Source organism: Tachysurus vachellii, chromosome 25, assembly GCF_030014155.1.
Source record: "Tachysurus vachellii isolate PV-2020 chromosome 25, HZAU_Pvac_v1, whole genome shotgun sequence".
In the NCBI taxonomy this organism is placed as follows: domain Eukaryota; kingdom Metazoa; phylum Chordata; class Actinopteri; order Siluriformes; family Bagridae; genus Tachysurus; species Tachysurus vachellii.
In genome coordinates, this window is record NC_083484.1 from 6412817 (window position 1) to 6426482 (window position 13666).

General features: G+C 36.0%; 1 protein-coding gene across 1 annotated transcript in view; it reads right to left on the minus strand.

The window, feature by feature from the left end:
* Positions 1-8564: 8564 nt before the first annotated feature.
* mtrr (5-methyltetrahydrofolate-homocysteine methyltransferase reductase) overlaps positions 8565-13666 on the minus strand; it is a 37154-nt gene continuing 32052 nt past the window's right edge. Inside the window, exons 14-15 of the mRNA XM_060862121.1 lie at positions 10369-10554; positions 8565-9453 (exon numbers count right to left, since the gene is read on the minus strand). Coding sequence (XP_060718104.1) covers positions 9309-9453; positions 10369-10554 — 331 coding nt within the window. The 3' untranslated portion in view covers positions 8565-9308. The remainder of the gene's footprint in view (positions 9454-10368; positions 10555-13666) is intronic.

The following is a 13666-nucleotide window of genomic DNA, read 5'->3' on the forward strand; positions in this document are numbered from 1 at the left end:
TTTCAAAATGTGCCTTTAAAAAAAAAAAATAATAATATTCTTTTTTAAATTACTTTCAAAACATGCATACAGTTTGGACAACAGCGCTCTCTGTGGTATCACCTTTAGTTTGAGTAGGAAAAAAGTATTTTATGCAAACATTTTATTTTAACTACCAGAGAAGTCCAAAACCAAATAGACATAAATCGTGCAACAATTAGCTAAGTAAAACAAAAATGAAGGAAACAATGGTTAAAACTATTATTTCATTTTTGAATTTTAATGGCAAGGTAATTAAGAAAAAATAAAAGACAGAAAAAAAATCTGATGTGATGCAATAAAACAGAAGCCATTCAATATACACTAAGTGGCTGATTTAATAAGAACGCATGTTGAAACTGCCAGCCTCTTGGGAATATCACGCACAACACTTTACATGTAGTGTAGTGAGCAGCAATTCTGTTTGGTTTTGTTGCTGCAAGAAGTCAGAGGAAACTTCAGATTGGTAGCCTTCGGGTTCCAAATCTGTTAGCCAAAACTAGTAATCTGAAGCTACAGTAAGCACAAACAATGGATTTAAAATTTACTTAAACTAATTAAATTAATATAAAAATCCATTTATTAGCTGGCTTTTTTCTGTATTAACTCATCTCTAACATGGTTCAGTTTGCTAGCATTTTTAAGACCCTGACCTATTTGAAGTAGCATGAGGATATGTTTTAAAGGAGACTACAAAGTCATTCTGGATAAGAGTTTCTGCCAAATGCTACAGAGGCAGATAGCCAAAGAAAAAAAAAACAAGAGAAGAAATGTGAGGTTGATTAAATATTTTTTTTTTTTTTTTTTACAATTGCTTGTTGTTTTTTAGAACTGAACTTCAAATATTTCCAATGTGAACTTTACCAATCTCACTATTTTACATCTGTATGGTTTAAATAACGTACAGTATTAGTTAAAATTTTATAGTCAAAGTTGGTCAGTCATTTCATTTTAATGATTTGAAAGATCAATTGAAATAAGCAAATGCTGGAAGTATACAAATAAGGCTAAACATGCAGTTAGGACATAATGAATTGAAAGCATTATTGTTGTCTGTAGCCAATGTGCTTCAATGCCTAAGTTGCATTACTAGAACATTCAGAACACAGCACACTTACAGTAGGAGACACTCGGTCATTTCTTTTCCTGTCTTTCTTTTTCTGGTTACCTGACTTTTTGTGTTATTCTGTTTGTGGATCTCCTGTCCTAAGCCTGCTTTTTGACCTTGATCATGCCTAACATTTTTGGATTCGTCTGCAGCTCAAAATTCTTAACTGCAAATCAGCATTACGAACACTTTTCAGTCTGGCAGGAATTTTTGTTTGATTTGGTCTTATACACATATTTAAGATGAGAAAGATGGATTCAATCCACTGTGTGAAGAAAACTAGTATTGGAAGTTTGATAAATGTGTCTTGTCTGAAAAGATTATTGGAGATTGACAGTTTTTTTGGATCTGAAATAAACTGGTTTCAACCTGTAAAGAATGTTGAAGTAAACTTGGTAATAAATAATGTTAACTGTAGACTGTAGTCTGAAAAATGGTGTGAAGAGCTGAATAACAATTTTAATACTATCAGATTCTGTAGGATTCATGGAACCGATTGTTTAGTTTATCTCGACTTTGACATGTTGATAGATATCACCTTGTGTTACTCTTACATTCTCAGACTAGTATTACATTTTGTGTTATGCACTTTATGTATCTAGGACTAACTTACTAAGTCCTTAGCTCTGTCTTTGTTTTATATAGCACCATGATCCTGGAGAAATGTTGTCTCATTTTACTGTGTACTGCAACAGCTATATATGGCTGAAACGACAATAAAAGCTTATTGACTTGACTTGACTTGACTTGAAAAAAAACAATGATGAAGTGCAAGTGAATGTGTAAAAGATTAAGTATGAACATGTACATTTTACTTGAGAGAACTTTTTAAATTCTGTAATCACATAATTACTTGTATTACAGTATATACAATGAACTGTTACCTACACCTTTGGATAAAGTTAGCTAACTAAGCAAACAGTTAAAGTTTGTTAGCTAGCTAGATAGCTAGCTAGTGACGTGTTGATAAGCGAGCATTTTGTTTAAGTTTTAATATAAATTTCGACAGCAAACCTCCATGCCAAGTCACCTCTATGGTCTCTAAGTGGCACTGTCTAAAGCAATCCCATGTATCCCCAGGCTGTCCATGTAGGGTCATCCTTCAGCAGTAGTGAACACCCTCCAGGTGATGAGACTCCAACCAGAAGTAAGGCATTAGAATGTAAGTTTTATCAGAAATAGATACCAAAGACACAACATGTATTTTATAGTACATCGACTAACTTACAAGCTAGCTGATTTGTACATCCCTCTTAAAGGCTTCTAATAAAACTGACATCCCTTCTGTTTTTTTCATCTTTAACTATTGAGGTTTCATATTTTAAGCCAGACCTACTGTATATTCTTGTAAAGTATCATTTGCCATATCTACTGATGATGTTGCTAACACTACTCTAGTAAAAACTTTGACCTTAAGGAAGTAGAATTTTATGTAGTGAAAAAAGAAGAAGAGTTACACAAAGTTGAATGTCACACATGAAATATAGGAACCCTTGAAACACAACTCCAGCAATTAAATTTGTGGACTGGAAGCAACTTATATCGAAACATAAAAATGAGCATGTACCAGTTAGAAACACTTAATTTAGCAAAGTATTCCAGTCTGTAGCCTATTGTAACAGCTGTGGCCATGGTTTTACATGAGATTTTGTCTAATTATGAAAGTAAAAGTGAAAATCATATACACTGATCAGCCATAACACTGAAACCACTGACAGGTGGCCTGAATAACATTGATTATCTTGTAACAATAGCATCTGTCAAGGGGTGGGATTTGTTAGGCACAAGTGAACAGTCACAAATGATTATGACAGTTTTTCAATTATTTATAGGATGCATGGGTCAGCATTCTTGTATGCTTCAAATCAAAGCAGAAATTTAGGATGGATGTAACAGCCAAGATGAGGTGAACATTTTCCACTACATCATCTGATGAACAAGCTTCATCCTCTCATTAGACCCTGTGAGTGCCGAGTGTGTAATGTGTAGACATAATGAAGCCATGTGTTATCTCTCTTTGTTGTATGACAATTAAATGTGATGTGTGATGGGTTTTGTTTACGATGTTATCCATTTTATGCTCCTAGTAGACACCATGTGGAAAACAGAAAGCTGAGATTTACACTTACATTTCAGGCATTTGGCAGATGCTTTTGGGTCGCAGCTTGGTGGTCCTGGGATTCAAACTCACCGATCAGTAGACCAACACCTTAACCATTAAGCTACCACTCCCCCCATTCTGACGGTTCTACAGTTCTGACTACTTTTAACCCATTGGATGTAATTTGTAATTAAGTCTCGGTTTAAATGATATTTTACATTAAAGTTAAAAAGTACCTTAAATGTGGCCACTTTTGGGGCAAGTCACCATTGCTGTAAATGTGTACTGAATATTATTTTAACAGCTACGATATAGCAACCCTGGAGCTGGGAAGCTTTAAGGCCTTGCCCATGGGCCCAACATTGGCAGCTTAGCAGTACAGAGGCTTGCACCCTGATCTTCCGATCAACAACCCAGCACCTTAACCAGTTGAGCCATCACTGCAGCAATAAATTCACACATAGTGTAGTGTTGGTATGAAAGTGCGAAAGGTGTAGATGTATTAATATCCCACAGTATAATTTTCTATAAAGACTGTGTTCTACAAAGCTTACTTGCCTGCACTTTGTGTCTCCTAAAACGTTTCAGAGATGATGGAGATTAATGGGACAGTCTGATAGTTTGCTGATGTCAGGTTTGCAATGGCCATCTTCATCTTTCTCAAAACCTAAAGCACTACAGTGCCCCCCAAAAGCCGATCTGTGGTAGATATTTAGTAGATATTCAGAGCAAGCAAACTTTCTGCAGCACCATTACCTCAGTTCTCATTAAATGGAAAATCAATTAGTTCCATACTGAAGGCTTTTTAGTAATTAGGAGCACTTGGGCACACCCGAGACTGTTTATGTCCTCCAAGTCAGAATATATGAGCTGGGCTTTGTTAGAATGCTTAGAGTGTACTTTAGCTTGTTTGCAAAATAAAGAACTGTACCTCATTAGGCAATATGTTTGACAAGTGCCTCCTACACAGTATGCATTAGGACCCTTGTGAAGTTGCCGATTCACTGAACAACTAACAGCTGGGTATCTGTAAATTCTGGACTACTAAATAAAATATATTTCAGTAATATTTACTGTGGCTGCAGCCCCACATATAAATAATATATAAATACGTACATTTTCTAGTAGCTTAGCCTAACAAAGTTTCAAAATTTTACTTTACCTTAAATGTTAGTTACCTTAACAAAATAAACAGTGGACAGCTTAATATGGCAGATGTATAAAATGTAAATATTTCACAATGGCTGCATTTTACTGGTAGTTAGGTAAGGGGTTTGAGGGGTTTTTTTAGCACAGAATTAGCAAATACACAAAACTAGCACTCCTGCTAATTTTGTAAAGACATTAAGGAAATGATGGTGATTTAGGTAAATTCTTTTTAATTGAATTGAACTGAAATGTTTTCAATATACACCAGCTGTTTTAGGAATACAGGCACACTGCTCATTCATGCCATTATCCAATATATTACATTGGAGCAGTACAAAATGTGGAAAAATGATGATGTCAGTGACTTTGACCATAGCATAGTTGTTGGTGCCAGACATTTGTTGCTCTTCTAGGATTTTCACATGCAGCAGTCGCTACAGATTACACAGAATGAGGTAAAAAACACAAATGAGATGTGATATGTTCTGCAAGTAGAAACCGCATGGCAACTATTGACAACAAATATACTTCTTGACTTACACCACTAATTTGGCTCATTGTTGCATAAGAAGAAGCCTTTGTCAGATATAATTTACAGCACAGTGAAATTCTTTTTATCATATATACCAGCTACCAGGAGGTTGGGGTCAGCCTTGCTCAAGAGGCCAACACTGGAAGTGCCGGGAATTGAACCCATAACCTTGTTAGTAGTAATAACCATTGAACCACCAATACCTACTGTAGACCCATGCACATCTACCCACAGAAGGCACTCAGGTACTTATTTAGTCTGTTGTCTGTTCAAGCCTGGGTTACTGCAACGTAGCCCTTGCAGTTCTGCTCAGCTCATCATTAGACCCTCCTCTGACTTGCAACTGAATCACAATGCGGCTACATGATCTGTTTCCAGCCTGCCGAAATTCTCCCACATTACCCATCCACTGTCTCCTTGACTGGATTCCTGATTTAAACCACTAAATCTTACAGACAAAGGCAAAAACGTAGTGCCAACCTACCTTAACACACTTATCACACCCCACTCTGCATTATGCGCCGCATCTTCTGAAACTTTAGGACCGCTCAATTGGACCCATCAGTGTAAAATGAAGATATGCATCAAAAATGAAGATATTGGTGGTGCCTAGATGCTGGAATAAATTTCTGATGGTACTGACCTAGTGAACTAGCATGAGGAAGTGTTTCTGATTGAGACTACAGCACCGTTCTGTAAATTGCTCTGGAAAAGGACAACTACTAAATGCCCTGGAGTTGTTATGTTTAGCATATAGCTAGATAAGTCAATCTCGTGTCCTCATACGCATAGTGTTGTTTATTAGACTTAGTTACCGAATACAAGCTGAATACAAATTTTTACAGTGTATCTAAAGTATGGACAAGTTTCATTCTCATTTTTTTTTCTCAGTGGCTATTTAGTTTTCATTTGCATTCTAAAATATCTTTTATTTCACAAAATTGCCTGTGGTATTCAGCGATTCACACACTGCTGATGAAGCATTTATAGCCTATTTTTTGAGATCCAAAATTCCCCTGCAGGATATTAATGAAAATCAGCTCTTTAATCAATCCTGTAAAAGAGTGAATCTTTCCAATTAAAGTTATGAAGAGACCTTTTCAAATTACTGGATTCAGCATTTGGCAAACTTGATGACTTCATCACCGTACCACCCCACAGTGATCGTTGTGGGATGGCATATCATTTTTCACATAGAGAAGCTACTGATATTGGTCGAGAGAGTCCAGTTTTTAAAAGTGAGATAGAGTCAAAGGAACAGGCTAGCCAGGAGTCTTATCTAATGACACTCATTACTTTCTGCATACATCTTTCTGCTTCATTTAAGCCATCTTGTGCAGGAGAATCTATCATTTTAGCAAGCGCCCTGCTGTAAGCTTGTAGCCTCTGATTTATTCAGATTACCCTTTTGAGTCCTTGCACTATGGCTCTGAAAGCACCTTGAACCTTTTTAATTAAGACCGTGTAATTTGGAACTTAATTTATCCTTAATGTAGGGCATCCATTAGCAGACTCATTCTGGTGCCTCTGCAGCTGTGAGTGGTGTCGGCCTAAACCGAAATAAACGCTCTGTTTTTGGCAGCGATGCAAAAAACACACATAAACATGGCTGTTAGAGGCGCAACACCAACAAAATCAGCGTTGAAAATATACCCTAGTGAAAAAGGTGCTGGACTACCAATTGGAAGGTTGTGAGTTTGATTCCCACATCCACCAGGCTGCCATTGCATAAACCTCAATTGCGCCGTTGTATAAAAAAGTCAGTTGTTCTGGATTTATAAAGCTAAAATAGAGAGAAGACATGAATGAAATCCCCTGGAGAGCTATGTTTATTGATATATTTATGAATATACAAAAAACAGGTAACTTTTAAAAGAAGTTAAAGAAAAAAATTAGAAACTAGCGAAAACAGTATGGAGCAGAAGGTAAAAGCAGATGATGATACACGGGCATGTAATTTTAGTCTTACTGCTACCTTCTTATTGTCAATTTTATCTTCATAAAACTGAAAAATCATTAAAAACTGTATCTAGTGTTGACTTAGCGATAATCATAAACAAAAACCCAAAAAAGTGCTGAATGTTGTAACTTTGTGTGTAGTCATTTTGACAGTAAAGATGGCTACACTAATTATACACCATCATAAGTAATGATATTTGTTTAGGTATGTTCCCACCTCTGCCATGTATGTGTGGAGTTTCCTCCAGGTGATCCAGTTTCCTCCCTAAATCCAAAGTCATGTGCTGTAGGCTGTGTGTGCTCTGACTGGCATCCTGTCCAGGGTGTACCCTGCCTTGTGCCCTGAGTTCCCTGGGATAGGCTCCAGGTTCCCTGCGACCCAGTAGGATAAGCGGTGTAGAGGATGGATGGATAGATGGATGGATAACACACTAACACACTCCGGGCTCTTCCAGAAACATATTTACATATTTATAACGACATGATGTGCCAAATTAATTGTACACTAGACTACTTCATTCAACTAATTATGTGACTTCTGAAATAATTTCAGGGTTTCATAGCAATGGGTGTAAATACTTATGGAACCACATAAATAATTTTACAAATTGTACTCTTTTTCTCTGTACTTTAATATTATGTGCTGCTTTGCTACTCAGTTCAGAGCTTTTCACTTCCCAGTTGCAACACTACAAAATCTGGAAATATTCAAAGGGAGCGAATAGATTTTGCAGGGATCTGGGGCTGTAAATGTAGACTAATAAACTGTATAAAAATTAAGTATAACTGTAGATTTATCTTTATTATGTAAAAAAAAAAAAAAAAAAAAAAAAAACTTAATCAAATCGGTCTGTTGCAGCAGCACAAACACTGGATTCAGCAGAACTTTATTTATCTTCATAACTTTATTATACTTCACTGGACATGATGGACATGGGTTCATCAACTTTGTAACCTTGAGTTGAGCTGCTGGTTCAGCCATGATTAATAACTCTCATTAGCCTTGTGACATACTGAGCTGTGGAACCAAGTCATTATTTTGAAGTGTCCATGCTGGATCAGGGGTTTATAGCACACTCACATCGACTCTTCCACATGCAATAACATCTGTCAAATGAACAGCGAATTATGTTTTAGAAAGAGCCAGAAAAAAAAAAAATAATAATCATTTCAAGTAGAGATGTAAAATGTGCACGCTTTTTCGAAAGTCTTTTTATATAAACGACTGGTTTAACATTCTTCATAGAAGCCTTAAAAATGTTTTCACACTGACAATATTTTTACTCTTGATCTGCTGTTCAAACTGTTTGAATGCATCTGTGCTGAGGAAAGTGTAGTAATATATTTTAATAATATATATGTAGATAATATGGACACCTATAAGTTTTCACTAAGATTGTGATGCATCCATAATAAATATAAGTACATAATGCTTATAGATTTTTTTTTCTTGTAATAATGTACACAAAAATTGTCAAGAATATCAGCTAAAATCTTAATGTGAAATGTGGAAGGGGCGGGGCTTCCAAGTGGATCACTTACACAACTGTCAATCATGCAATTTTCACTTGGGGGGAAAAAGAAGTGAATTTTTATGGGGGTTTTTTTGTGATAATAAACAACATAAATATAGATCTAGATAAATATAGAAAATGTGTAAATTTCAGCAAATCAGATGTTTAATAAACACAACAGTCTGGCATGATTCATGACTTTATTCTCTGCAACAAAAAGACTGACACGTCAGTCACGTACAGTGCCAGAAGTGAAAAAGTGAATTTTGTAATGGATAAAACGATCGATTCACTTAGAGGAATTTTAAAATAGACCATGTGGTGAAAGAAACCACAGCTGAATCTGAACTACGTATTTGTCTAAAACAAAATTTGGATTACAAAACTAAACTGATAGTATTCCCAGTCTGTCCTGTTAAATATTTGTTCTACACATCTGGAAGAAATCTGTCAATATCTGATTCATTGCATCCAGATATGCTATATTATATTATATGACCTATAAATTCTGAATCAGAAGACGTCACTGTCAGTCGTTAAAATGCATAAAAGGCACGGTCTGATCTGTCTGGTCTACAATATAATTTGATGTTAAAATCATAAAATAATGTCCACATGGAAAGGGGCTGCCTAAATAGACACAGTTTTCTGGACAGCAATCTGTTGACCTGAGATTAAGGCATCATCGTATGTGTCGATACGCGATATCAACATGGCAACATCCTCAAACATGTCATTGATTAAGGCTGTTGCCATGAGTTGTTGCCAAAAGTCAGTAATGGCACATGTCTGGTCTGTTGTGGTTAATCAGACAGTGCAGTTCAACTCCTTTGAAATGTTAATATACACATAATGCATATATGATTAATCCAGCCACCAATGAGCAAATGCTAGAGGTTCAAAGTCAAAACAAGAAGATTTCTCTCTTCAGCTCCAAATATCCTGCAGGTATCGTTTCTCCTCTCGCAGTTTCGCTATAGTCTTCATAGACTCCAGTTTATCCACCTGAAGCTCCTCCCCTATGATCTCCATCAGAGTATCGTTCACGTCTTTGGCCATGTTCTTAGCATCGCTGCGAAATAAAAATAAAAAACATACGAAAACATATTAATAGCAAAGTGACCTGTTTTATCTCAGATTTTATTCTAAGTTTCAAACTGTATATTTTACTGCACTGTATTATTCCATGTCTATGCAGTGTCCCGTTATGGCTTCCCTGATTTATTAAACAAACTTCTTTCTGGTTTTATCTTTTTAATTATAGTTGCAGTGTCACCATACTACAGTATGTTCCCGATTAATTATCAGCTTGTTTCTCAAACTGTCATTGACATTTTTTTTCTAAGTAGGACACAAAACTTTATCTCTAGATAATAAGTATATATTATTAGTCTTAGAGAAGTCTTAATAAGATGATGATGATTAATTTAATGTTTTTACACTTAAAAATGTATGTAAGGTGTCTCCAGTTTCTCAGTAACATGCAAACAGTGGTGTTTTTTTCTGTCTTATTAATATCAAGAGAAAAAAAATGAAAATGTTTATTGCTGTATTTAATTTTAACTTTACATTTATGGCATTTAGCAGAATCCCTTATACAGAGTGTCTTACATTTATCTCATTTGTACAGCTGAGCAGTTTCAGGGTTGAGGGTTAAGGGCCTTGCTCAAGGGCTCACAAGTGACAGATTGGCATTGCTTTTTTTTTTAAACCTTCATATCAGTAGTTCATTGTCCAAGAAACATAATGCTTTACCATAATGTAACATTTCACAACTATAAAGATTTTATGCTGTTTATAGGCAAATAATACATAATATCTTAGCCTTATCGAGCCACTTTACACCATTCCATGATGATTATCTTTCTACAACAGTATACAGTACATCCCCAGCTAATGTTTTATTCCTTACATTACACAAGCCTATACTAGAACACATAAGTATTAATCATGGAAACACAAATCAATAAGAATTTGTCTGACTCACCCACAGACGTAGAGACAGCCGTTTTCTTTGAGCAGAATGCGAGCGACGTGTTCGGCATAATGGACAAGGTTATGCTGAACATATTTGGGTTTGGATTGGGAACCGTTAGAGTCTGGCTCAGCTCGAGAGAAACACACTTTCAGATGGTTCAGTGTTCCGTTCTCTACAAACTTCTCCAACTCCTCTCTAAGGAAAAAGTGTAGAAAAATGTATTTGTTTGATGAGAGATCACGAGCAATCATGCATTGCAATCTTTTGTTGTTCGGGTCTGTGGGACCCATATTCATAAACATCAATAGTTTTGAAAAACGTTGCTTCCTTGTAAATTTGTTGATTTTTTCCCACTCATAACTTGATTAAATTTGATTTTCTTTTTTTATTACATTTTATTAAAAAACAACAAAAAACGAGTAGCACTTTAATTAAAAAATGTGATGTAATAAAGGTAAAGGGCAAATATTAACCATATATGCTGTTTATATTGCTTGTAATTGGGATGAAGTAAACATCTGTAGAGTATTTTAACATAAAATTTTTGATTGTGTTAAAAACCTAAAAATGCAGCGGATCCACCAGACCCACGAACACAGGCTGAGTAACAAAGATACAAACAACATACAAGGGATAAATATAGAAAAAATTTTTGTTTTAATATTTTGTTTCAACATGCTAACAATTTTAGCCAAGGAAATTTTTCCCAAGGTAAAGTTGTAGGATAGAGAGTTGCGTGTTGCCATGCCAACATGCAGACTGATTGACAACATAAACTGTAGTAATCATTGTAAATTAATTCAATGTAACTGTTGCTAGAATTACAATTTTATTTTGCAAACAAAAAAAAAAAAAAGTGAAACGCACCAAATATATTACAGTAAATATCAACACTCTTGAAACGCTGCTTGTCCCATCAAACTAGTTGAGCAGAACAAACTAGTATGTAAATAAAAAAAACCTTGTAAAAGTTTTGGATGAAATATTAACAGTCTGTGGTATAAAACTCAGACATCGTCAGGTTGTGAGGAAGTGCATTAAACTTTTTATATTACTTTGAAAGGTTGTATGAAAGTTCAGGGTCTAGCGTGATTTTCTCTCAAACTTCAACTTTCAATTCAATTCACTACAAGTGTTTGTGTTTGAGTATCCTTCAGATGATGCATTACATCAGACACACCTGCAAGCACATGCACTCGCTCAGTGGCTTGAACAAAAGAAGGTCAGGTTCTAGGTTTTATCTTTTTACAGTCAGTTGCTCTGCTTTTTCTCTCAGCTGGCTGCTGCACAACAGAACTCTATGATCCGTCTTTATGTTTTGTTTTGCCGAAAACAATAATGCACATGAGACACAGAAAAAAAAAGTTTTCCAAAGAGTACATACTCTCCTCTGCAATTTTAGTGCTTGCATACATAATTCCAAGTTACATATAATTTGCAGTAACATGGTTGAACTGTGACCAGTACCAAGAACCTGCCTTAATAAAATTTCTGGGAAATCCACCAAATAACAATAATGTGGCAAATCTGGAAACCTCTCAAAAAATATTGGGTGTTTCTGCCTGTAACATACTTTGACACCTCATTTTCAGGTAGTTTACACACGGGGCATATGGTCTGAATCCAAGATAAATGCTGCACCCAAACTACAACATTCATTCATTCATTCATTCATTTTCTACCGCTTATCCGAACTACCTCGGGTCACGGGGAGCCTGTGCCTATCTCAGGCGTCATCAGGCATCAAGGCAGGATACACCCTGGACGGAGTGCCAACCCATCGCAGGGCACACACACACACTCATTCACTCATGCAATCACACACTACGGACAATTTTCCAGAGATGCCAATCAACCTACCATGCATGTCTTTGGACCGGGGAGGAAACCGGAGTACCCAGAGGAAACCCCCGAGGCACGGGGAGAACATGCTAACTCCACACACACAAGGCGGGGGCGGGAATCGAACCCCCAACCCTGGAGGTGTGAGGCATAACGTGCTAACCACTAAGCCACCGTAACCCCCTAAAATACAACATGATTAAATAAATATGGTGTCATTTTTATCATTCTGGCGCTATTACATGCACTAATGAACCTCACATCATCCACCCACAACATTACCCTGTCATTCATGGTACACGAGTTGTGGAAACTAATAAAGTCTTCATTGGGTAAAACACACATGCAGGTTACTTTAATTCCTGAACAAGTGCAGACCCGAGTACGAGTTGCATTCACACTTACACTAATCAAGGCAACTAAACTCACACAACCTCTTGGTCTGCATCACCAATTTTTCATGCAAACTGCTATTTTTCAGACTAAATTGCCAGTGTGAATCCTCTCAAAGAATATATTATAAAGATTATATTATTTCAACTTGTTTTGAATTTTTTTTTACTTACTTTTTAATATTGCCTAAGCTGTCCTTCTGCAAAGGTCATGTTTGGAAAGGAGCCAGCATAAGAAATACAGCATTTATTGCAGTCAGTATGTGAAAAGATATCTAAAACCTGGCTAGTTGTGTGTAATTTACACACACTTTGATCAGCTTGTTGTATAATGAAGCACCATAGAAGCAAACTTAACCCTAAACAGTTCAGTTTGTAGTCAGGTTTTTATATGTCCAAGATGTGTCAGCTTTTTTTTCCCTGAATTGTTATTTTCTTTATCCTTATAGTAACAAGATAGTTATATATCTATATATTAAAGAAATGAACCGTAACCTGTGTTCAGTTCAGAGGAGAAGAAAATGTCAAACCTTGACCATGTCATTGGTTTTCCCAAGCTGCACACAAATACAGTTCAAGGTCTACTGTATGTCGGTGATGTGTTTGTTCTTGTCCGATACTTTTGATGTACTTCAGCACTGAACTTAACTAATCTGAAGAAACCAAACAATTATCTATTTATTCCACTAACCAACCAAGCTACCAGCCAATATAAAAGCCAAACAAGAACCCCACCAACGAACAAACCATCCTATTAACTACCCAAACAATGGCCTAAAAATTGCCCAACTAATCAACAAAACTACCCAAAGAACATTGAAATTTGAAAGCAAAATATATTCAAAAAATTCTGTCACTGCATGTACAAGCTGCAAATCAACACATGTCTAATCAATACAAAATATCTTAACGATGTCTTCTACCAAGCCTGGGCAATGTGGGTAATCACATGACATGATTAACCTGAGACAAATGCATCATGTCATGTGAAATGCATGCACTACCTAGTGGGTAAGACAAAATATATAATTAAATCAATTCGTTTTTTAAATTTTAAAAAGAAATAACAAGAA